Source organism: Notolepis coatsorum (assembly GCF_963971535.1).
Source record: "Notolepis coatsorum genome assembly, chromosome: 1".
NCBI lineage: Eukaryota > Metazoa > Chordata > Actinopteri > Aulopiformes > Paralepididae > Notolepis > Notolepis coatsorum.
The window spans coordinates 244,188,762-244,211,821 of NC_140165.1; the positions used below are offsets into that span (position 1 = coordinate 244,188,762).

At 42.6% G+C, this 23,060-nt stretch overlaps 1 protein-coding gene across 1 annotated transcript in view; it reads right to left on the bottom strand.

Annotated features, from left to right (window-relative positions):
- Positions 1-22,165, bottom strand: part of brip1 (BRCA1 interacting helicase 1) — a 97,492-nt gene extending 75,327 nt beyond the window's left edge. The window contains exons 1-6 of the mRNA XM_084312514.1: positions 22,037-22,165; positions 14,809-14,947; positions 13,598-13,709; positions 11,467-11,700; positions 4,595-4,746; positions 3,832-3,975 (exon numbers count right to left, since the gene is read on the bottom strand). Of these exons, the coding sequence (XP_084168640.1) occupies positions 3,832-3,975; positions 4,595-4,746; positions 11,467-11,700; positions 13,598-13,709; positions 14,809-14,901 (735 nt within the window). The 5' untranslated portion in view covers positions 14,902-14,947; positions 22,037-22,165. The remainder of the gene's footprint in view (positions 1-3,831; positions 3,976-4,594; positions 4,747-11,466; positions 11,701-13,597; positions 13,710-14,808; positions 14,948-22,036) is intronic.
- Between the last annotated feature and the right edge of the window lie 895 nt (positions 22,166-23,060).

Sequence of the window (23,060 nt, forward strand, 5' to 3'; positions counted from 1 at the left end):
CCTCAGAGTATTCACAGGTAATGATACCCAGGGAGCTCACAGGCCTCTCTCGCTGCTGTCGCAGGACTCCGCTGCCAACACCTGAGAGATGGAAATCTCACACTCCGGGGGGCCAGGCGGAGGGCGCTGGGGGGGGGGGGGGGGGGGGGGGGGGGGCCGAGAGCCGCGGGACGGCTCTGTGTCACTGGCGCCTCTCGCTGGACGCCAATTTGCTCCTCATTCCTCAGCTTTCGGGAGGCTCGGAATGCATTCCAATAAGGGTGGGCTCCAATACCCAATACCTCTGGGGACACGGGACACCTTAGCGCCCCCCCACCTGCCTCGCCGCACGGGCAACGCCATGTAGGTAGGGGGGCCCCTCGGCGGGTCTCCGGCCGCCGGAGCACCTGTTTATCCCTGGGGCGCAGTAACCAGCGGGTGAACCCCATTCAATATTTATCCCCGTGGCTTTCACAGATCAGCGGCCCAAGCGAGGCAAACCCTCTTAATTAAAACTGGAGCTCGCTTCAAAGGCCTCCATTCAGGCCGTCAGTCAGCGCTCGCGGGACAAAAGAGCCAGGGTCAGGTAGCCGCAGGGAAACTGGAGACTGCCGCGCTCTTTCCACTCTGCGCTCTCCTCCCTCCCCACCTCCTCCTCCTCCTCTCCTCCTTCTCCTCCTCCTCCTCCTCCTTTTCCACCTCCCACCTCCCACCACCACCACCGTGCCCCGCTCCAAATCCAAGCCACACACCTGTGGCCGTATTAGATGCAGTGGTGGGAGTTTAGCCGCTGTGTGCAACAGTGTAAGAACATTCTTGGAACTCTGGACCTCGTACAATGATGGTGGGTAGCCTGTGGGGGTCCGGGGGGGTGAACACAGTCACACAGTCACAGGGATTATTCACCGCCGCTGCCGCTCGATATCCCTCACAGCAGGTGCACCCGCTCCGTCTGTTCCCCTCCGACGGTGGTCTTGTTCACGCAACACGTGTTGTCAAGAAGCATGCAGATCACTTTATTCAGAGTATTATCGAGAGTAACGTATAGCATAGTATGACCCTCTTCTGCACCTTTGTTTACACGGTTTATTTTCCTCATATATTTTTTTTATTCAGTGTTTCCCCTATATGCATTCAGCAGCTGCTGAATTAGGACCGCCGCTGCTATGAACTATTAAAAAAATATATATATAAATAAAAAATAAAAAAGTATAATATATAAGCACTGCAGTCTAGTCGATTTTGTGTTTTGAGCACAAAGTTCATCATAGCCTCTTTATTTTGCTCTCAAGGTGCACCAGATTGATGCATTTAACTTTAAAATGTAAAAGGAAAAAATTATTCTGGGGGCCATGCCTCGGCCCGGACCCCACTAGAGGCACAGCACCGCTGCTGAATTATTTTTCAGCGGAAACACTGGAGTTAATTATACCGTTTATTTTTCTCATATTTTTATATTCTGATCGAATTTTATTACCTATATTTATGTCTTTCTACTATTACCCTGCCCATATCTCCCTCCCCCCTCCCCCATGCTGCTATGACGCCCCGATTTTTTTTTTTTTATATATCTTTCTTCCATCCCACTGTTAGTCATTATGCCAATTCCCAACCCCCTTCCTGGTTTTTGCACACTCCCCCCTACTGTTGGTCCGGGAGGCCGGAGACTGTCACATGCTTTCCTCCGACGCATGTGCAGCCAGCCGGCAGCCAGCCTGGCAGCGCAGATTCTCACCGGGAGAGTGTAACGTGTGGAAGGTCACACTACCTCCCTCCAGATCCTACCCTCACTGTGCAGGTGCCCCGACCGAACTGTAGGGGTCGCTGTCCACAACGCCCAGGACCCACCCATCACCTTTCCCACCCCTAACACTGCCAATTGTGTTAGTATGAACGACCAGCCAAGCTGATAGCAACCCCGAGAGCTGGATTCAAACCCAGCGTATCCAGCGTTGATGGCGAGCGCCTTGCCCACTACACCACCTAGCCGCCCCTTTAAATGCTGTTTTTATAGAAAATAAAATCGGATCCAATATGTATGGCTTAAAACCAATTTCCAACAATTAGTTACACTTTAAATAAAAAATTTAAATATTCTTGATTCATAACAATTTTATCATGGATGAACAAAACTTTCAATGCGAATGGTTGATTTGAATTATTATAATTTTTTTTAATCAAGCACTTTAAGCACTTCAAGGACCTTGTGTGAACCCTGTCTATCACAGTGTTCCCACCAGAAAGATATGTTTCATTCAACGACCGCCCGCTCCCTCCACTCACGTATACAGCTGATAATACATGGGTTGGTTGGCAACTTGGCACAGATTCTGTTCTTTTGTCTCAAAGAGTAATGGGGGTTCATCATTAGGGTTGCCGCGGTGATGTGGAATTTCCCATGACTAATGACAACACGGATATATTACCGGCGTTTACAAAATGACCCTCAATATCCGTAGAGAGCTGACTTTGATCTCTTCTTTGATTTTAAATGACTAGTATCCATTTGTCGGACAGACAAGAGTTCACGTTAGGTTCCAATTTTTTTAATAAACCTGCTTCCGTCACTGTTCACAGACGAACGTGGGCAAGTAATGTACTCGGCGGAGCCTGAACACCAAGTAACACCGGTATCACCGACTACCACACCAAGCCTATTCACTATATAAATATAATGCTCATCAAAACCGTGCAAATGCCCACTGCTTCACCTCATCTCCTCCATCCCAGTTATGGTGTTTAAAGGTGCACATTTGGAACGAGGACCACAGTGTAGACTCAACCACGCACCATTAGTGTACCTTTAATGTCGTAGTTCACGCCCCTCAACCCCATCGCCCTAGTGTTCGTGTTGCTGGACTGCCTTGCTCATGTGGATTGGAATGAAAACATGTATATTGCAGGATATCCTGAGACTTCATCCGTTTGCTTTATTTGTTTATTTATTTTTTGTATGCTTCTTCTCAGGATGACATGCAACAGAGGTCAAGGGTCGGATTGTAACCGAGGATGTCATGATTGTGGTATGTGCCTTAGCTTGGTGAGCCACCAGGGCACCGTGAACCAGACATGCATCTTTCATTTCAGCAACAGTAGGTCATTATGGGATGCAGGTTAATGGTCATTAGACTGATGTCACTTGAGGCATATAGGGCTTGTGAATGTGAAACTGATGAAGCATGCGAGAGGCCCAAACATGTTGGCTTGTTGTTTTTATTGTTCCATTATGAAATAACCTTTTATTAAAGCTTTTTTACTGTTGGAAGAGTGCCTTGGATTCGCTTTTTCTCTTTCTTGAGGCACGTGAATCTTGTATTGTGATCTTGTAAGTGATTTTTAAATGTATTGTTGTTTTATTAGTAAGGAGAAGAGGGAGGGGCAGACCACTCCCCACACTGAGACAGTAGGAAGGTCAAGAGAGAGACAGGAGAGAAGGTTCAGGCAGGACTGGATCTCTAACCCAGAGCATGTGGTTACAGGGACTGATCTTAACCACTACACCACCTCCAGGCCCAGATGAAGGTCCTGAACCAGACTTATAAATAACCTGACATGGCACACAATAAATAAGTATAATATATATTGGATACAAAATCAGATAATAAAATTTGCTAGATGTTTGTCGGTCATATTACATTTTGAAACCTATAAATCCCATTTACTTCAGGGGTTCATTTCTAATCCAACTCAGTCATTTGGTGGAGTGTGCTGCCACCTAGTGGCGATGCTGAATGATGACAACACTGTGGACATGGGGGCCTCAGATTAAGATCACAGCAGAAATACAAGGTGGTCCGAAATGAGCAACAGCCAACTCGAGAGAGAAAGGCCCATGTGTTCTGGTGAACTTACACAGCATTCTGCAGGCAGCTCCTGGGCCGGGCCACTGAGCACCGTGGTCCAGCTCGGGGGTCCCAGGCCCGGCGCTGGCCGGTCCTCCTCTGGGTCGTCGTCTATGAACACCACCCCCTGCTCCAGACACCTCCTCTTACGGCCCTGAGGTGCAAAGAGACGGCGACTTTAACAGCAGTCTGTCACGGCTTAGTGGACATGCATGTGTACTTATTAAAAGTCATATCAATGTTATCATGGTTGAGGTGATTGATTGATTCTTTTATTTCCGTGTCACACAAAGTGCATTCATAAGACACCAGAAATACTGTTACGATTATTAATACATTATATTTCATTATCTATATACAGATTACAGCTCAGTCTTAAACTAAGTATTCGGTCTTCTCTCCCAGCCTTGCTGCTACAAAAACAGTTCCCTTCCTGAAGCACAACTCAAGTTGTTCATATTCAAGAAAATCAACAAATCTAATTTTATGTTGATTTTCTTGAATATGAACAACTTGAATTGTGCTTCAGGAAGGGAACTGTTTTTGTAGCAGCAAGGCTGGGAGAGAAGACCGAATACTTAGTTTAAGACCGAGCTGTAATCTGTATATAGATAATGAAATATAATGTATGGAGGACATTTTACTAAAGGGTTCTTGCCTTACGTCCTCATAATAAATAAACGTCAAGTGTACATGCTCAAGATATAAGAACACAACACCAATGCCGTACAAACGTAAAAAGGTCAAACGTCAACAACGATATGAACGCCTACCTTCTGATCAACAGCTAGAGCACGAATGCGTTTCCTGTCTGGCTGAAAGTCATCGTCTCGCTCCTGGTCAGAGGTGAGGGAGGTCTGGAGCTTCTCAGAGAGGCGTGAGGCGAACGACGGCTTCTTTGGCTTGAACTCCTCTGGGGGGGAAACTGAACAACACAATAGTGACGGTGAAACATTCTGCGGGCCAGTACACTCTTACAGGATACATTTATTTTGAACCTTTAGACCCTATTCGCAGTCTGTCTACCATGTACCTGACACACAGTCTGTCTACCATGTACCTGACACATAGAGTCTGTCTATCATGTACCTGACACATAGAGACTGTCTATCATGTACCTGACACACAGTCTGTCTACCATGTACCTGACACAGTCTGTCTACCATGTACCTGACACATAGAGTCTGTCTATCATGTACCTGACACATAGTCTGTCTACCATGTACCTGACACACAGTCTGTCTACCATGTACCTGACACAGTCTGTCTACCATGTACCTGACACATAGAGTCTGTCTACCATGTACCTGACACACAGTCTGTCTACCATGTACCTGACACAGTCTGTCTACCATGTACCTGACACAGTCTGTCTACCATGTACCTGACACAGTCTGTCTACCATGTACCTGACACATAGAGTCTGTCTATCATGTACCTGACACACAGTCTGTCTACCATGTACCTGACACAGTCTGTCTACCATGTACCTGACACAGTCTGTCTACCATGTACCTGACACACACAGTCTGTCTACCATGTACCTGACACATAGAGTCTGTCTATCATGTACCTGACACATAGTCTGTCTATCATGTACCTGACACACAGTCTGTCTACCATGTACCTGACACATAGAGTCTGTCTATCATGTACCTGACACAGTCTGTCTACCATGTACCTGACACACAGTCCGTCTACTATGTACCTGACACATAGAGTCTGTCTACCATGTACCTGACACAGTCTGTCTACCATGTACCTGACAGTCTGTCTACTATGTACCTGACACACAGTCTGTCTACCATGTACCTGACACATTGACTGTCTACCATGTACCTGACACAGACTGTCTACACATAGACTGTCTACCATGTACCTGACACACAGAGTCTGTCTACCATGTACCTGACACACAGAGTCTGTCTACCATGTACCTGACACACAGTCTGTCTACCATGTACCTGACACACAGAGTCTGTCTACCATGTACCTGACACATAGACTGTCTACCATGTACCTGACACATAGAGTCCGTCTACCATGTACCTGACACATAGACTGTCTACCATGTACCTGACACATAGACTGTCTACCATGTACCTGACACACAGAGTCTGTCTACCATGTACCTGACACATAGAGTCCGTCTACCATGTACCTGACACATAGACTGTCTACCATGTACCTGACACATAGACTGTCTACCATGTACCTGACACATAGAGTCCGTCTACCATGTACCTGACACAGTCTGTCTACCATGTACCTGACACACAGAGACTGTCTACCATGTACCTGACACATAGAGTCTGTCTACCATGTACCTGACACAGACTGTCTACCATGTACCTGACACACAGAGACTGTCTACCATGTACCTGACACATAGAGTCTGTCTACCATGTACCTGACACAGACTGTCTACCATGTACCTGACACATAGAGACTATCTACCATGTACCTGACACATTGACTATCTACCATGTACCTGACACATAGAGTCTGTCTATCATGTACCTGACACAGTCTGTCTACCATGTCTATATTTTACTCTTTTTATTACTGTCGATTTTAAAACTGCCGCGTAGCAACACTGTGATTATTATATTGTAAATGGGGGCCATTTTATTTTATTGCACTGCTGCATCATTTTACTCCGTCTATTCTATTGTCTATTTTTTTATTGCCATAGAATCAAACCTTAAACAAAGACGCCTATTGGGATGTAAGATCCTGATGTGAAAAACTATGCTCTTTGCCTTACCTTGTCCATGTTGCTGCTATCTATTTTATGCTTGTTTTATAGGTCTGCACTTTATGCATTGATCTGCCAAATGTGTCTTTGATAATTATTATTATCATGTCCCTGATCGGTCCAGTATTGAGAAAGCTACATTCCTCAGGAGGCTGTCCTACAATAGAGCACACCGAGGCCGGTAAGAACACACCCCGAGCTCCCCATCTCGGAAAAGCACATTTATTGTTGTTTTTGGATTTACGACTGTCTGCTATTGTAGCCCAATGAGAGCTGTGGTTCCCAGCCTATTTGGTTCCATGACACAATCCCATTTATCAAGACACATACAGGCAACAATGGCACGGACTGGCACAGATTCCAAAAAACTATATTTTACTTGGTCCCATCTCAAGCTCCGCCCTCCTTTCTTGATCCTCCAATCACAACTGTTGCTTCCCTTGCACAAAGTGTTTGAGATAGGTCAATTTAAAAAGGCAACATGAGGAGAGGAGACAGAGGAGGAGGAGGAGGCTGATGGGGAGGAAGATGAGGTTCAGAAATGATGACACTGGGCGGCCGGGTAGCGCAGCGGACTAAGCGTCTGTCTACCACCACAGCGACAGTGGGATCGAATCCAGCTGTGGTGCTTCCGGGTTGGCCGACCGTCCATACTAACACAATTGGCAGTGTAAGCGGGTGGGAAACCCGGCAAGGGTGGGTCCTGGTCGTTGTAAACAGCGACTCGTACAGTTCGGTCGGGGCGCCTGCACAGCAAGGGAAGGGTCTGGGAGAGGTAGTGTGACCTTCCACACGTTACACTCTCCCAGTGAGAGTCTGCGCTGCCAGGTGAAAAGAAGCGGTGGGCTGGCTACACATGTGTCGGAGGAAGCATGTGATAGTCTCCGCCCTCCCAGACCGACGGTAGGGGGTAGAGTGCACAACGACCAGGAAGGGGATTGGGAATTGGCATAACGACTAACATTGGGAGGGGAGAAAAACGGAAAAAGAAGGGGGGAAATATCATAAAAAATTAAATAAAAACGATGACACTGAGGATGAAGATGCAGGCAGGGAGCAGCTGGAGATGGTCACTTTATTATTATTATTATTATTATTATTATTATTATTATTATTATTATTATTATTATTATTATTATTATTAAACTATTTGTATAGCACCTTTCATTGGGGCAGCGAGTGGCCTAATGGTTAGATCCCCCGGACCGGCAGGAAAAAGATCTGGGCTGGGGAAGTGAATTAATAACTCTCTCCCATACCCTTAACACCAACCGCTGAAAAAAGAGCATCCGTGCTCAGAGAACCTACCATGGGTAAATAAAGGTTAATAAATACAAGGTAATAACAATATAAATATTGATTCAGTTTAAAACCTGGGTCTTCCCTGTTAGTCAAAACACTTTAAAACAGTTTGAAGTTACTTGATTTATTTTGTTCCGTTTTGATTGAGCAACCTGTCATTAACTTAGTTCCATTGTATATTAACCTGTTTTCTTTGGTCGTTACTGTTTTTTTTGTATTTCTTGTATATTGTAAATCCTGGCTCAGTAATCCACAATATTTTGCGCTGTACTTGTGTCGTGGAGCGACTCAATAGGGCAGGATACACCTCCTCCTTTAGACCACTGTGGCTAACTAATTATCTGTGGTTGAGGCAGTGTTGTAGTACTCGACTTGGAATTGAGCACTGATGACTCGGACTCGAGCATTGACTGGATTTGGACTCGGAAGGTGCAGATGAGGAATCGGACTTGTTCATTGATAAATACAGTTATTTATATATTTGTTTGTATCATTTGGCATAAGATATTGATGGCTAGTGCATTTGTTCGGCTATTGTGTCACAAAGTAAATAAACTCCCTTTGAAATGGTGACCGCTGTGTCATTTATGTTTAATGTAGACCATTTTTTATTTGTATGTCAGCTCTTTGACTGCCAGAGTGGAGTGGACTCAACCTTGATGACTTGGACTCGGACATGGACTAGAGTAATGGGGACTCGGCTCTGACTCGACCTCTTCTTTGGTGACTTGGACTCGAACACTGGGGACTCTAGACTCGACCACTGGATTGAGGTACAAGGAGCAGGACGTGGACCATCCACTGCAGGCAACTCTAACAGGGCATCTGCAGGGTTCAGCCAGTTCAATCTAAAACTTTTTAAGACCTTTTCAATAACACTTGGAACAGAATTTAACACCAATTTCACGACCATACTAGCAAAAAAACTAAAACACATAACGACACCGAACTGGCGGCTGCACATACCAATTTAAAATGCCAATATATATAATATATTTCATATTATTTCTTCTCCCGACAGCCACGCTTCCCCCCCCAAAAATGTAATACCTGTGCAAATGAAGACTTTGTAATACCTTTTAAGGCCTTAAATTAAGAATTATGAATTGAATACTTTAAGCTGTAAGGTCCCCCAATTGGGGGACCCTGCTTTTCTTTATCATAAATCGTATTAGATCCTCAATTATCATATCATGGGTATCATTGGAAAGCCACACTCACTGGCTACAACCCTGTCCAAAAATGTTCGAGATCGCCAAATGAGTGACGGAGCTAGAGCCCCGGGAGTCGGGGTGGTAATGTGTACTTTGGCGCACGCCTCACATACCGGCATGTAACTCGAGAACCGCTGAACGGATTTTGTCACCTGAAAGGGCAATCGACAGCCAACAAATAAGTCTTTAATTCTATATATATATTGTATTAAAAGTAGTGCTGTCAATAGATTTTTTTTTTACTAATTAATCTCACTATTTTCTGTAATTAATCTAGATTAATCTAGATTAAAAATAGCATTTTTATATTTAAAACTGAAGCTTGTAACAGATATTTACTTGAATAAAATCATGGAATTAATGCAATATCAACACAGACTATTTTAATAGCTTTCTTTGAATACAGTTTCTCTCCTGTGAAATACAAATGTTCAATAAAACCATCAACATTGACTCAGCTAGACCTCTCTTATATCCGCGGCGCTAAGATTGAAGATTTTCAAATCCATAGATTAATCTAGATTAATTTATTTTAATGCTTTAAATAATTTAAATTAATCTCCAAAGTTAAAGCATTAATTTTGACAGCCCTAATTAAAAGAAATGCACACCCGAGCCGCTAGAGGTCAGCAAAGTGGCGCGTTGCGAATCGTCCTCATGAGGGCCCACATGTGGGCCCTTGGATGTTAAGTTAATGTTGTGTTTTTTTTTTTTCAAATGTAGCCAAGAGTAAAGAACTAAAGACCTTAACCCTATCAAAACAGCAGTCAAAGTGTATATTTTCATTTTTACCGATGTTTTATAAGATTTACCAAAAATAAGAATTTATCGAAAAAATGCGAATTATATCGTAAAACCAAGAGGAAATGACTACACTGCCTTTGGAAAGATGAGCCTTTTCCCTATCCATAGATGTATGATTTGACCATAATAAGGTCAAGGTCAAGTTCAAATATGAATTCATAATTATAATGGATTATAATTTATTACTGTATCTACAAATTCTTCTGTTTAATCATCTTCCCTTTATTCATTTGCTTAGATTTTTGTAGAGATTTGTACACTTGATCTCAAGAAGGTGCTGAATGAGCTCAGTGAGCGAAATCTCTAGCAGCACAATTGTAACATGGTGTTATTCACCGGCACAGATGCAAAATAAAATCATAATTTATATTCTCCTTCTTTTTCTTTTTTTTTTACAATTTACTCAAGCCTAGTAACAGACACAATATTTCTGACACTGGGAATACATTCCCCCGGGTCCCTAGATGTTCCTAGATACCAAGAACATGCTAATTGACCTTGTAGAAGTGGAGCAATCTTCCATTTACTTAGGCATGTACCTTTAGGCAAAATTTCTGAAATGGGGCTACAGCTTAAGATGTTTTGTGATGCAAGTGGAGAAACTTTGTTGCTGCCCCATGCGCCAGCCGGCGTAATGGGGGGATAAGCAGGTGCCCCGTCTAACCTTGTCACCAGGTCAACTCAGTTCAAGGTTGAAAGGTTGCAGTTGCACAACAACAGCCTCACGTCCTGCAGGGCCACCTCGTGAGCCCTGAGCACGGAGCCTTCCTGACTGCGTCTCAGCCGCTACACCAAACTAGGTGAATCTCTCAACGGAAGAAAATTAAATGGCCATCAAGTTCAACACTGCCTATATATCATAGTGAGAGAGGAACTCCCATTCACTAAATTCTAATCCCAGATCACCACAGTCAGGCAGCACAGCTGAAACCCAATATTCTGTCGTCGACTAAAAACACACTTCTTCAATCAATATCTGAAAGGATTTTTTTTCTTTTTTAACTACTAACCTTTGTATAGTCCTTTCCTATGGCTACTAAGGAATCGACCTTGCCTATATTACTACCTACTACTATGCACTCAAGACTGTAGCACTCAAGTTCAACACTGTTTGACGAACAATCTTACTGACCCTTAGCTGCCAGAGTTGTACCCTTCCTGTTGTACCGGTTACAGAACTTGTAAGTCACTTTGGATAAAAACGTTGGCTAAATGAAAATAAACAGGTTGAATGTGAATGTAAACTTAATTTAGAGCCCTGTGATGTATTTATCAAGCATCAGTAGGAGTTCTGATCTGAGACCAGATTGGCTCATAAGTCATTATAGTGAGGTATATGTGGTCATGTGACCAGAGCAGTGGACATTTTATACATAGGGGTCCAGGCCTTTTACTGTATATTGAAAACTCCATCAAGCTCCCATTGTACTACAATGGAATAGAACCAAAAGGTGCAATCAATTATCATCAGACTATTATGTCTCAGGATACAAGGCTAACTCTACCAGAACTGCATGGTTCAAGTGTTATTAAAGTGACCAGCATGAGGACTAAGGAAGATATTTACCACTTTTAGAGGTTTGCTGTGGCGGCTGGGCCACCGGCGACAGAGTGAGGTCCACCGTGACGGGTTTAGGCGTGGCCGAGACGCTACCGGCCGAGACGCTACCGGCCGAGGCACTACCGGCCCTGCTGTGGCAGCAACACTGGCAGGGGGTGGCAACGTCCGGCTTCTTCCGGTCTGTGGGGTTCTTCTCCTGCCCCTTCCCTTCCAAGGGGCTTCCTTCTGGGTCAGGTTTAGCTGTAAACACACAACGACATGGGAACAATGACGTGCTACTTTTCTTTCTTTTCTGGCTCAAAATAACGTGAATGTGAAACGAGAAGCAAAGTTATATAGAGCAAAAGATACACAATAAAGGGGAATTACCGAGCGAGACGGCATCATAACACAACTGGATTTTGTTGCATTTGAATTTTGTAAAAGAATATCATAAACACAATCACAATGCATTTTTTTTTATCCACTCAAACGTTGCTAGACCATGCCTCCCACTGGTCGGCTGCAGTGAGGACCAAGCCTTGCATCACGTGTCCCCTCCGGTACACGAGGAGGCAGCTGTCGCATCTTTTCACCTGAACAGCGCAATCTCTCAGTGGCGAGGAGTAACGCGTGGGAGGCTCACACACTGCCCCCGATACTTCCCGATTCTGCTGTACAGGCGCACCAACCGACCTGTAGGAGTCGCTGTCCACAACGTCCAATCCCCCCCCCACCGGCTTTCCCACCCTCTAACACTGCCAATTGTGGTAGTATGAACGACCGGCCAAGGCGGTAGCAACGCCGAGAGCTGGGCTCGATACCAGCATATCCTGCGTTAGTGGCGAGCGCCTTGCCCACTGCGCCACTCGGCCGCCCTATCACAATGCATCAGTGAACTAAACAAAGAAATTAGCGCCGATTTATGTGAGAAAACCAGTAATTACACTGCAATGTCTTTCTCTCCATCATCACTGTATAACCTGTCATGCCGTCGTTCTCTCCATCATCACTGTATAACCTGTCATGTCGTCTAGAGCCGTCTTTCTCTCCATCATCACTGTATAACCTGTCATGCCGTCTTTCTCTCCATCATCACTGTATAACCTGTCATGCCGTCTTTCTCTCCATCATCACTGTATAACCTGTCATGTCGTCTTTCTCTCCATCATCACTGTATAACCTGTCATGTCGTCTAGTCGCCTGTCTCTCCATCATCACTGTATAACCTGTCATGTCGTCTAGAGCCGTCTTTCTCTCCATCATCACTGTATAACCTGTCATGTCGTCTTTCTCTCCATCATCACTGTATAACCTGTCATGTCGTCTAGAGCCGTCTTTCTCTCCATCATCACTGTATAACCCGTCATGTCGTCTAGTCGTCTTTCTCTCCATCATCACTGTATAACATGTCATGTCGTCTAGTCGTCTCTCTCTCCATCATCACTGTATAACCTGTCATGCCGTCGTTCTCTCCATCATCACTGTATAACCTGTCATGCCGTCGTTCTCTCCATCATCACTGTATAACCTGTCATGCCGTCGTTCTCTCCATCATCACTGTATAACCTGTCATGCCGTCGTTCTCTCCATCATCACTGTATAACCTGTCATGCCGTCGTTCTCTCCATCATCACTGTATAACCTGTCATGCCGTCGTTCTCTCCAACATCATTGTATAACCTGTCATGTCGTCTAGAGCCGTCTTTCTCTCCATCATCACTGTATAACCTGTCATGCCGTATTTCTCTCCATCATCACTGTATAACCTGTCATGTCGTCTAGTCGTCTCTCTCTCCATCATCACTGTATAACCTGTCATGCCGTCTTTCTCTCCATCATCACTGTATAACCTGTCATTCCATCTAGAGAATTCTCTCTCCATCATCACTGTATAACCTGGCATGCCGTCTAGTCGTCTTTCTCTCCGTCACATTAAGTGGAATCTACTCTGCTACTTTGTGCTCAGACTTTGCTGTGCGCGCAGTCGAAGCAGACAGACACTTTTCAGTTGTTTTTATTTTATAATGTGGGCAGTGATATGTGAAAATTAACTAAATGGGTTTTATTTCTATAAGAAATAAAAAGCATACACCGGTGGCCTAGTGATGTACTGAACACAGACTACCGCGGCAGGCCTAGAGCGGAGCTGACCTACCGTACTGAGCCTGCTGCCAGGCCAGAGTGGAGCAGAGCAGGGCCAGGCTCTTCCCACTGCCTGTGGGGCTCTCTAGCAGACAGTGCTGGCCGTTCTTCAGCCCCCGCGTGATCTGCAAACAGACGAGGCACAGAGGGAGCTAGCCTGTCAATCAGGTAATCATAGATCACATACAGGCAAAAAGAACAACACTTGCAGGTCTGGGGGAAATAAATGTATAAAAAATATATATATAGAAAAATAAAAATAAAAGAATCTGCACACTGAAGACTTTTTCTATTTTCAGCTTGTCAATCTGGTAATGAAAATACTGAGAAATGACAACAGAACAATAGTATTAATATTACATTGTCAGGCCACACCGATAATCTGAATATAGTGCCACCTTTCAGTTACTAGCCTGTATGTGCTTTAATTAAAAAAAAAAAAAAAATGCTTTCATTTTAATTAACAGCTTCAATTTCACTGCGCTCTTTATAGAAATGCTGGTTGTATGGGACTCAACAGATGTTTTGAAGCTGTGGGTGAAGCTATGGAAGCTTCATGTTTGTAAACAATAACCTAAAATAGACGTGTACTTGAGTTGTTCTTTTGTATTTGTCATATGTATGTTAACGGGAGGTCGGTACAATGAAATGTGTTGGACGAGTGAACAGGTCAACTAAGCAGTAGGAGCACTAGTCATATAAAGGTAGAATAAAGTAAATAAACATGGAATAACACAAGTAAGAGGTATAACACTAAGTATGTACATATATGACAATGAGGATTTGTGTGTAAAAGTAAAAATGACTAGTGTATACATACAACAGCAGTACACATGTGATATGAGATATGGGAGAATGGAACGAGATAAATAGAATGCATGTAGGTGAATAAGAGTGTACTCAAAATAAATTGGGTTTTAATCAGATTCATTATATTCCTGAATGAATTAATGAAAACTTTATTTAACAGTTTTCAGAATGGGTACAATACAGTACGGCCCAATACACACAATTGTTAAGGGGATGCAGACCAGAGAAAGACTTTTGTCTTGTTTACATCAGGGTCCCCCATTTTCAATTCATACACACAATCACTGCACTGTATGACCATCGTCATATTACAAATAGTATGCTTATGCGACACAGCTCATATGCCTAGTATGTGGAATGTACAGCTCTGCTGCTTTCTGTTGACAGGGGTGGGTGCGAAGGGGTCTCGCTCACTGAATTCATCATGGCCAGCTGAGACGGGTAGGCTTTGCAGGGGAACTGGATCTTCACTCCTCCGATCGTGTACTCCACCGGGGGTGCAGCCATGGCGTCTGTCTCCGACCAGTCCCACCATAGAGAGATGTGTCCCAGACTAGAGCATTGGTGTTGAGATTGATTGATTGATTGAAAACTTTATTAACAGATTGCAGAATGTGTACAATACAGTACAGCTCAATACAAACAACTGCTAAGAGGATGAAGACCAGAAAAAGACTTTCGTCTTGTTTACATAAGATAACTAAGGGTCCTCCATTTTCAATTCATCAAGAAAATATAACTGATGGCGATAACTGACTAAACGAGTTGGCACGGCCTCTAAAATATTAGCTGGAAGTAACGTCAACGTTACCTGTGAACAGGTCAACTAGGACAAAGTAGATTGCTTTGCTACCATCACGATGGTTTCAACCGGAGAAAATGTGCCGGAAGGTCTGGACTCTTACATATCTCGATGTGATTTATCAAGAAATATCTACAGCAAGAATTTTGGGTCTCAATGAATCCAAAATGACATTGTGGTTAGAAGTGGTGGAGAGAATAAAAGCTAGCATATAATGGTAGTGTCTGGTTAGGAACAAGTTATAATGGTTGGATTATCCAATGGGGGGTCCGGGAGGGGGGGGTTCGAGCTGGAGCATATGTATGTAGGTTTTTAGATAACAGGTATTAGGGGTATATCCTGTATAAGACATTTGACTAAATGGTCATTTCATTGGATATGCACTGTGAATTAATGCTTGTATATCTTATTGTGTGTTGTCATGTTTGTTTATATGTCTGTTTAAAAAATAATAAAAAAATAAAATACAACAAAAAGATAACTAAGGGTCCTCCATTTTCAATTCATCAAGAAAATATAACTGATGGCGATAACTGACTAAACGAGTTGGCACGGCCTCTAAAATATTAGCTGGAAGTAACGTCAACGTTACCTGTGAACAGGTCAACTAGGACAAAGTAGATTGTGGTGGCGCCCCTCAAAGACAAATCTAACCCTAACTAACCTTACTGTCATGCACTTGTCCTAATATACTAACCTACACTGTAGCACTCAACACTTTGATGAACATTGATTGATTGAAAATTGTATTAACAGATTGCAGAATGGGTACAATACAGTACAGCTCAATACACACAATTGTTAAGGGGATGCAGACCAGAGAAAGACTTTTGTCTTGTTTACATCAGGGTCCCCCATTGTTACTCAGCTGATAGAGTTGTATTGATTGATTGATTGATTGAAAAGTTTATTAACAGATTGCAGAATGGGTACAGTACAGTACAGCTCAATACATACAATTGTTAAGGGGATGCAGACCAGAGAAAGACTTTAGTCTTGTTTACATCAGGGTCCCCCATTTTCAATTCATCATAACATATATGACATACACGACATACAGATAGACAGTACTGCTACATCTATACATTTATGACATATCAGATTTGCAAATACAGTACTGTTTGTGATACAAAAGTGTCCAGAAAAATAGTGTATATACATTTGACGTAGAAACTGTACATTGGAGGAGGTTGGATGGGTGGGGGGGACTGTACATTGCTTCTTCTAAGTGTCTATGCTTTTTTTTGTCAGTATTTACTAGTACTTAGTTCTATTGACAGGACCTAAATAACTTATGTACATATACCGATATGCCCTACTCTGTTTACTTGTTTTATTGCACAATGTCGTTCTATTGACAGGACCACAGTACTGCTACATCTAGACATTTATGACATACCAGATTTACAAATACAGTACTGTTTGTGATACAAAAAGAGTCCAGAAAAGAGAGGCTATACATTTGACGTAGAAACTGTACATTGGAGGAGGTTGGGTGGGTGGGGGGGGACTGTACATTGCTTCATCTAAGTGTCTATGCTTTTTTTTGTCAGTATTTACTAGTACTTAGTTCTATTGACAGGACCTAAATAACTTATGTACATATACCGATATGCCCTACTCTGTTTACTTGTTTTATTGCACAATGTCATTCTATTGGATTCTATTATATGTTATTACTATTGTATTATGCACATTGTTGCGGGCAAGACCACCCGCATTTCATTGTAAACTTGTATGCAAATAAACAACTTGTGACAAATAAAACTCTTGACTTGACTACCAGCCTCTCTCTCTTAAAGGGGAACTCCAACATTTTGGGAAATTAGCTTATTTAACATCTTCCCTGGAGTTAGACAAGAAGATACATACCTTTTTTGTCTCTGTGCGTGCATTTTAGCTTTGGGAATAGACGCTCCGTTAGCATAGCTTAGCTTCATCACTGGAAGTGAGGCAGGACAGTAGCCTTACAGTGCCTTACAGTGTATTGCAAGGTCTGACATTGACCAAACTTGATATGCATGACCTTGGTGGGCTCTAGGTCAACTCCTGAAAAGGGGGTCAATGTCAGACTTTGCAATCAAAAGTTAGGGGGCTAATAACCCTTGCCATAATTTCAGTGCGCCCCCTAACTTTTGACTAAGTCGAAAAGTTTAGTTTGTTCCCTGAGAGCAGAGCTACACAGCAGTGCGCCTATTTTGCGAGCCGAAATAAGTCTGTGGTTTTTTCTTCTTCTCACAACGGGTCAAATGCATCTAACATGCATTGCATCGTCGCCATTCCTTTATGCCCACATCGCCCGAAATGAACGTTATGTTAGCGTAAGCTAACAAGCTAATCCTGATCAGCGGCAGAGCCATAGAGAACAGCAGACAGTGTGGACTTTCGTCTTGTTTACATGAGATAACTAAGGGTCCTCCATTTTCAATTCATCAAGAAAATATAACTGATGGCGATAACTGACTAAACGAGTTGGCACGGCCTCTAAAATATTAGCTGGAAGTAACGTCAACGTTACCTGTGAACAGGTCAACTAGGACAAAGTAGATTGCTTTGCTACCATCACGATGGTTTCAACCGGAGAAAATGTGCCGGAAGGTCTGGACTCTTACATATCTCGATGTGATTTATCAAGAAATATCTACAGCAAGAATTTTGGGTCTCAATGAATCCAAAATGACATTGTGGTTAGAAGTGGTGGAGAGAATAAAAGCTAGCATATAATGGTAGTGTCTGGTTAGGAACAAGTTATAATGGTTGGATTATCCAATGGGGGGTCCGGGAGGGGGGGGTTCGAGCTGGAGCATATGTATGTAGGTTTTTAGATAACAGGTATTAGGGGTATATCCTGTATAAGACATTTGACTAAATGGTCATTTCATTGGATATGCACTGTGAATTAATGCTTGTATATCTTATTGTGTGTTGTCATGTTTGTTTATATGTCTGTTTAAAAAATAATAAAAAAATAAAATACAACAAAAAGATAACTAAGGGTCCTCCATTTTCAATTCATCAAGAAAATATAACTGATGGCGATAACTGACTAAACGAGTTGGCACGGCCTCTAAAATATTAGCTGGAAGTAACGTCAACGTTACCTGTGAACAGGTCAACTAGGACAAAGTAGATTGTGGTGGCGCCCCTCAAAGACAAATCTAACCCTAACTAACCTTACTGTCATGCACTTGTCCTAATATACTAACCTACACTGTAGCACTCAACACTTTGATGAACATTGATTGATTGAAAATTGTATTAACAGATTGCAGAATGGGTACAATACAGTACAGCTCAATACACACAATTGTTAAGGGGATGCAGACCAGAGAAAGACTTTTGTCTTGTTTACATCAGGGTCCCCCATTGTTACTCAGCTGATAGAGTTGTATTGATTGATTGATTGATTGAAAAGTTTATTAACAGATTGCAGAATGGGTACAGTACAGTACAGCTCAATACATACAATTGTTAAGGGGATGCAGACCAGAGAAAGACTTTAGTCTTGTTTACATCAGGGTCCCCCATTTTCAATTCATCATAACATATATGACATACACGACATACAGATAGACAGTACTGCTACATCTATACATTTATGACATATCAGATTTGCAAATACAGTACTGTTTGTGATACAAAAGTGTCCAGAAAAATAGTGTATATACATTTGACGTAGAAACTGTACATTGGAGGAGGTTGGATGGGTGGGGGGGACTGTACATTGCTTCTTCTAAGTGTCTATGCTTTTTTTTGTCAGTATTTACTAGTACTTAGTTCTATTGACAGGACCTAAATAACTTATGTACATATACCGATATGCCCTACTCTGTTTACTTGTTTTATTGCACAATGTCGTTCTATTGACAGGACCACAGTACTGCTACATCTAGACATTTATGACATACCAGATTTACAAATACAGTACTGTTTGTGATACAAAAAGAGTCCAGAAAAGAGAGGCTATACATTTGACGTAGAAACTGTACATTGGAGGAGGTTGGGTGGGTGGGGGGGGACTGTACATTGCTTCTTCTAAGTGTCTATGCTTTTTTTTGTCAGTATTTACTAGTACTTAGTTCTATTGACAGGACCTAAATAACTTATGTACATATACCGATATGCCCTACTCTGTTTACTTGTTTTATTGCACAATGTCATTCTATTGGATTCTATTATATGTTATTACTATTGTATTATGCACATTGTTGCGGGCAAGACCACCCGCATTTCATTGTAAACTTGTATGCAAATAAACAACTTGTGACAAATAAAACTCTTGACTTGACTACCAGCCTCTCTCTCTTAAAGGGGAACTCCAACATTTTGGGAAATTAGCTTATTTAACATCTTCCCTGGAGTTAGACAAGAAGATACATACCTTTTTTGTCTCTGTGCGTGCATTTTAGCTTTGGGAATAGACGCTCCGTTAGCATAGCTTAGCTTCATCACTGGAAGTGAGGCAGGACAGTAGCCTTACAGTGCCTTACAGTGTATTGCAAGGTCTGACATTGACCAAACTTGATATGCATGACCTTGGTGGGCTCTAGGTCAACTCCTGAAAAGGGGGTCAATGTCAGACTTTGCAATCAAAAGTTAGGGGGCTAATAACCCTTGCCATAATTTCAGTGCGCCCCCTAACTTTTGACTAAGTCGAAAAGTTTAGTTTGTTCCCTGAGAGCAGAGCTACACAGCAGTGCGCCTATTTTGCGAGCCGAAATAAGTCTGTGGTTTTTTCTTCTTCTCACAACGGGTCAAATGCATCTAACATGCATTGCATCGTCGCCATTCCTTTATGCCCACATCGCCCGAAATGAACGTTATGTTAGCGTAAGCTAACAAGCTAATCCTGATCAGCGGCAGAGCCATAGAGAACAGCAGACAGTGTGGACTGGGGAAAGGGAAATGGGGGGGGGGGGGCACTCTCCCTTTCTCTGTGTGTTTGCGTGCGTTTGGAAAGACGATGAAGTCACTAGTCAGGACTCAGGAGAGGAGTATATTGTAGTAAACTCAGGATTACTGAGGATGCACAGATAATGTTGATATTCAAATATAAAAAGGTTTCGAGAGGAGTGGAAGTTTGAAGACAGACTAGACTACAATATGATGCGGGGGTGGTGAGTTGAAACAGTGTGTGTGTCCCCGACCCCACTTCTATGTTTCAATAAATTATTTGCATTTAAAACTATTAACGCTGACTCATTCCTTCAGTCCACTCAAAATTATGCTAATATTCCTTATGTTGTTTATGATATTAATTGAAAATAGCATATGAGAGTATTATATAGTAATAATAACACATGGCGATATACTAAAAAGCTATTTTAAATTTTTGGCTGGTAAAAAATCTGCCTGGCTGGTCGTTTTTAAAATCTACCAGCCAAATGGCTGGTAAGTCAAAAAGTTAAGTTTGTTCCCTGCGCGTAGTGTATCTTGTAGATTGATTGATTGATTGAATTGATTGAAAACTTTATTAACAGATTGCAGAATGGGTACAATACAGTACAGCTCAATACACACAATTGTTAAGGGGATGCAGACCAGAGATCAGGGTCCCCCATTTTCAATTCATCAGGACATATATGACATACAGATAGTCAGTACTGCTACATCTATACATTTATGACATACCAGATTTGCAAATACAGTACTGTTTGTGATACAGAAGGAGTCAGGAAAAGGGAGTATATACATTTGACGTAGAAACTGTACATTGGAGGAGGTTGGGTGGGGGGGGTTGGGTACACTGGGATATTGACAACCATACTGGGTAATCTACATTGGAGGTGGTTGGGGGGGGGGCACACTGTATAAACAAGCAAAACTGTACATTGAGGGGGGGGGGGGGGGGGACACTGTACAAACAAACAAAATTGTACATTGGACTATTGACAAAACCATACTAGGTAAATGACTGTACATTGGAGGGGGTTGGGTTAGGATATTTACAGGGGCCAGTGTTGAATTGCAGTCTCCCGTAGGCGTCCCTTGAGAGAGGTTTTGAAAGTGGGTAGTGATCCACATTCCTTTACAGCTTTGGGTAGGGCGTTCCACATTGATGTGGCATAATTGCGAAACGCGTTTAGTCCCTTATTTGAGCCGAATCTGGGTTTAACATGATTTGTGGAGCTCCCTCTGGTGTTGTGATCGTGGTATTCACTGACCTTTGGGAAGTATTTTGACATGTACATGGGTACCTTGGTCGTGTAGTGTATCTTGTAGACCAGGCCCATTGCAAGTTGCTGTACTCTGTCGTCTACTCTAAGCCATCCTAGGTTGTCAAAGTGGGCAGGGGTGAGGTGGGTTCTAGGAGTAAGGTCAAGCAGTAGTCTGACCAGTTTGTTTTGAGATGTTTGTAATTTTGTTTTTAGCGCCTTTGAGGTGCTTTGGTACCATGAGGTGCAAGCATAGTCGTAGTCCCCCTGAATGAGTGCTCCTGCCAGAGTCTTCAGGGTATTCTTGTTTACCCTTCCTGATGACTTGTCGTACAGAACTTGTAAGTCACTTTGGATAAAAGCGTTCAGCTAAATTACTAAATGTAAATGTAGCTGGCTTGAGCTGTCGAAGCAGACACTTTCACTTTCAGTCCAGCTGGCTAGCTGTAGTTTACCTTTTCACAAGGAACGTTGACGTTAACTCCAGCTAATACCTTAGACCGTGCTGCCAACTCGTTACATGAAATAACGAATGTCAAGAAAGGATTTTGTATTTGAATGCATGCATTCATGTTAACTGGATAGCTAGCTAGCTAGACGCTACATGACTGCCAGTCCTAACTGCTCACGTCACCTGTAGGTTAGGGGTAAACAAACACCACCAGCTCAGCTCACTGCTACTCACGTTCACTATGACCAAGCTCGCCGTTGACAGGTGACACACTAACTGTCCAACTGTGTCGCCAAGAGAAAGGTAAATCCCATGTTTAGATAGAAACCCTAATAAAGCTAAACTCTAAGAATACAAACAAAAACACATTGAGGAACAGTCGTGCGCTTCCCGCCATAGATCATTGAATTACTGGTTAGTGCCCACAGCGGAAGGGTGTAACTCGTTGTCAACTTCCGTCAAATTCTCGAAGACACTATGACGTCACGAGACCGCCGCCATCTTGGTATTGGGGAAACAAACGGATTTCTACCATCAAATGTATGCGTTGAGCTCCGTTTTTATTACATATTTGATGTAATAAATCACATTCTTGTTCATTTCATAACCTTTTCATATAATTTGTTTTGAAAATATTGAGGCCAACATGGCATTTCACTATATCGAAAGCCTTTCTGGTGATTCTAAGTGCATGCCCCACCCAAGCCAGACATGCACTTAGAGAAAGTTAAAAAGACAGGAAGTTGACTTCGAGAATGAGCAGGTAAGGGAAGTCCAGTCTCTTTGGTAAAATCGTATATCTTGTATGGAAATATTTATTGTTTCTCCCCTCTTTATTGTTTACAGTCTCAAGATCCTAAGCGGTGGGTGATTCTAGATCGGACGGACGGGGGGTCGTCCTTATTTGGCCAAGCTGCAAAGCCACCACACGTCGTCATAAAAGCTTAAAAGTTGTTTATAAACATATCCATAAACGTGACCACTCCCACTATCTAAAATCGAACATAAATATATCCAAATTTTCTTCCAGGCTGTCCGATCTAGCATCTACCAAAGAGGTGGAAGCAGCAGAGCAGAGGAACATTTCCGGGTTTGCAATTTCCCTTAGAAAATAAGAATGTGGAACATGACACTTGGAATTCAAAACAAAAATAAATATAAAATGACTAGAGGATTGGCCCTACATGAAAGGGATACTTTCAGACTAATTATACACTACACTATATTATAATAATAATAATAATAATAATAATAATAA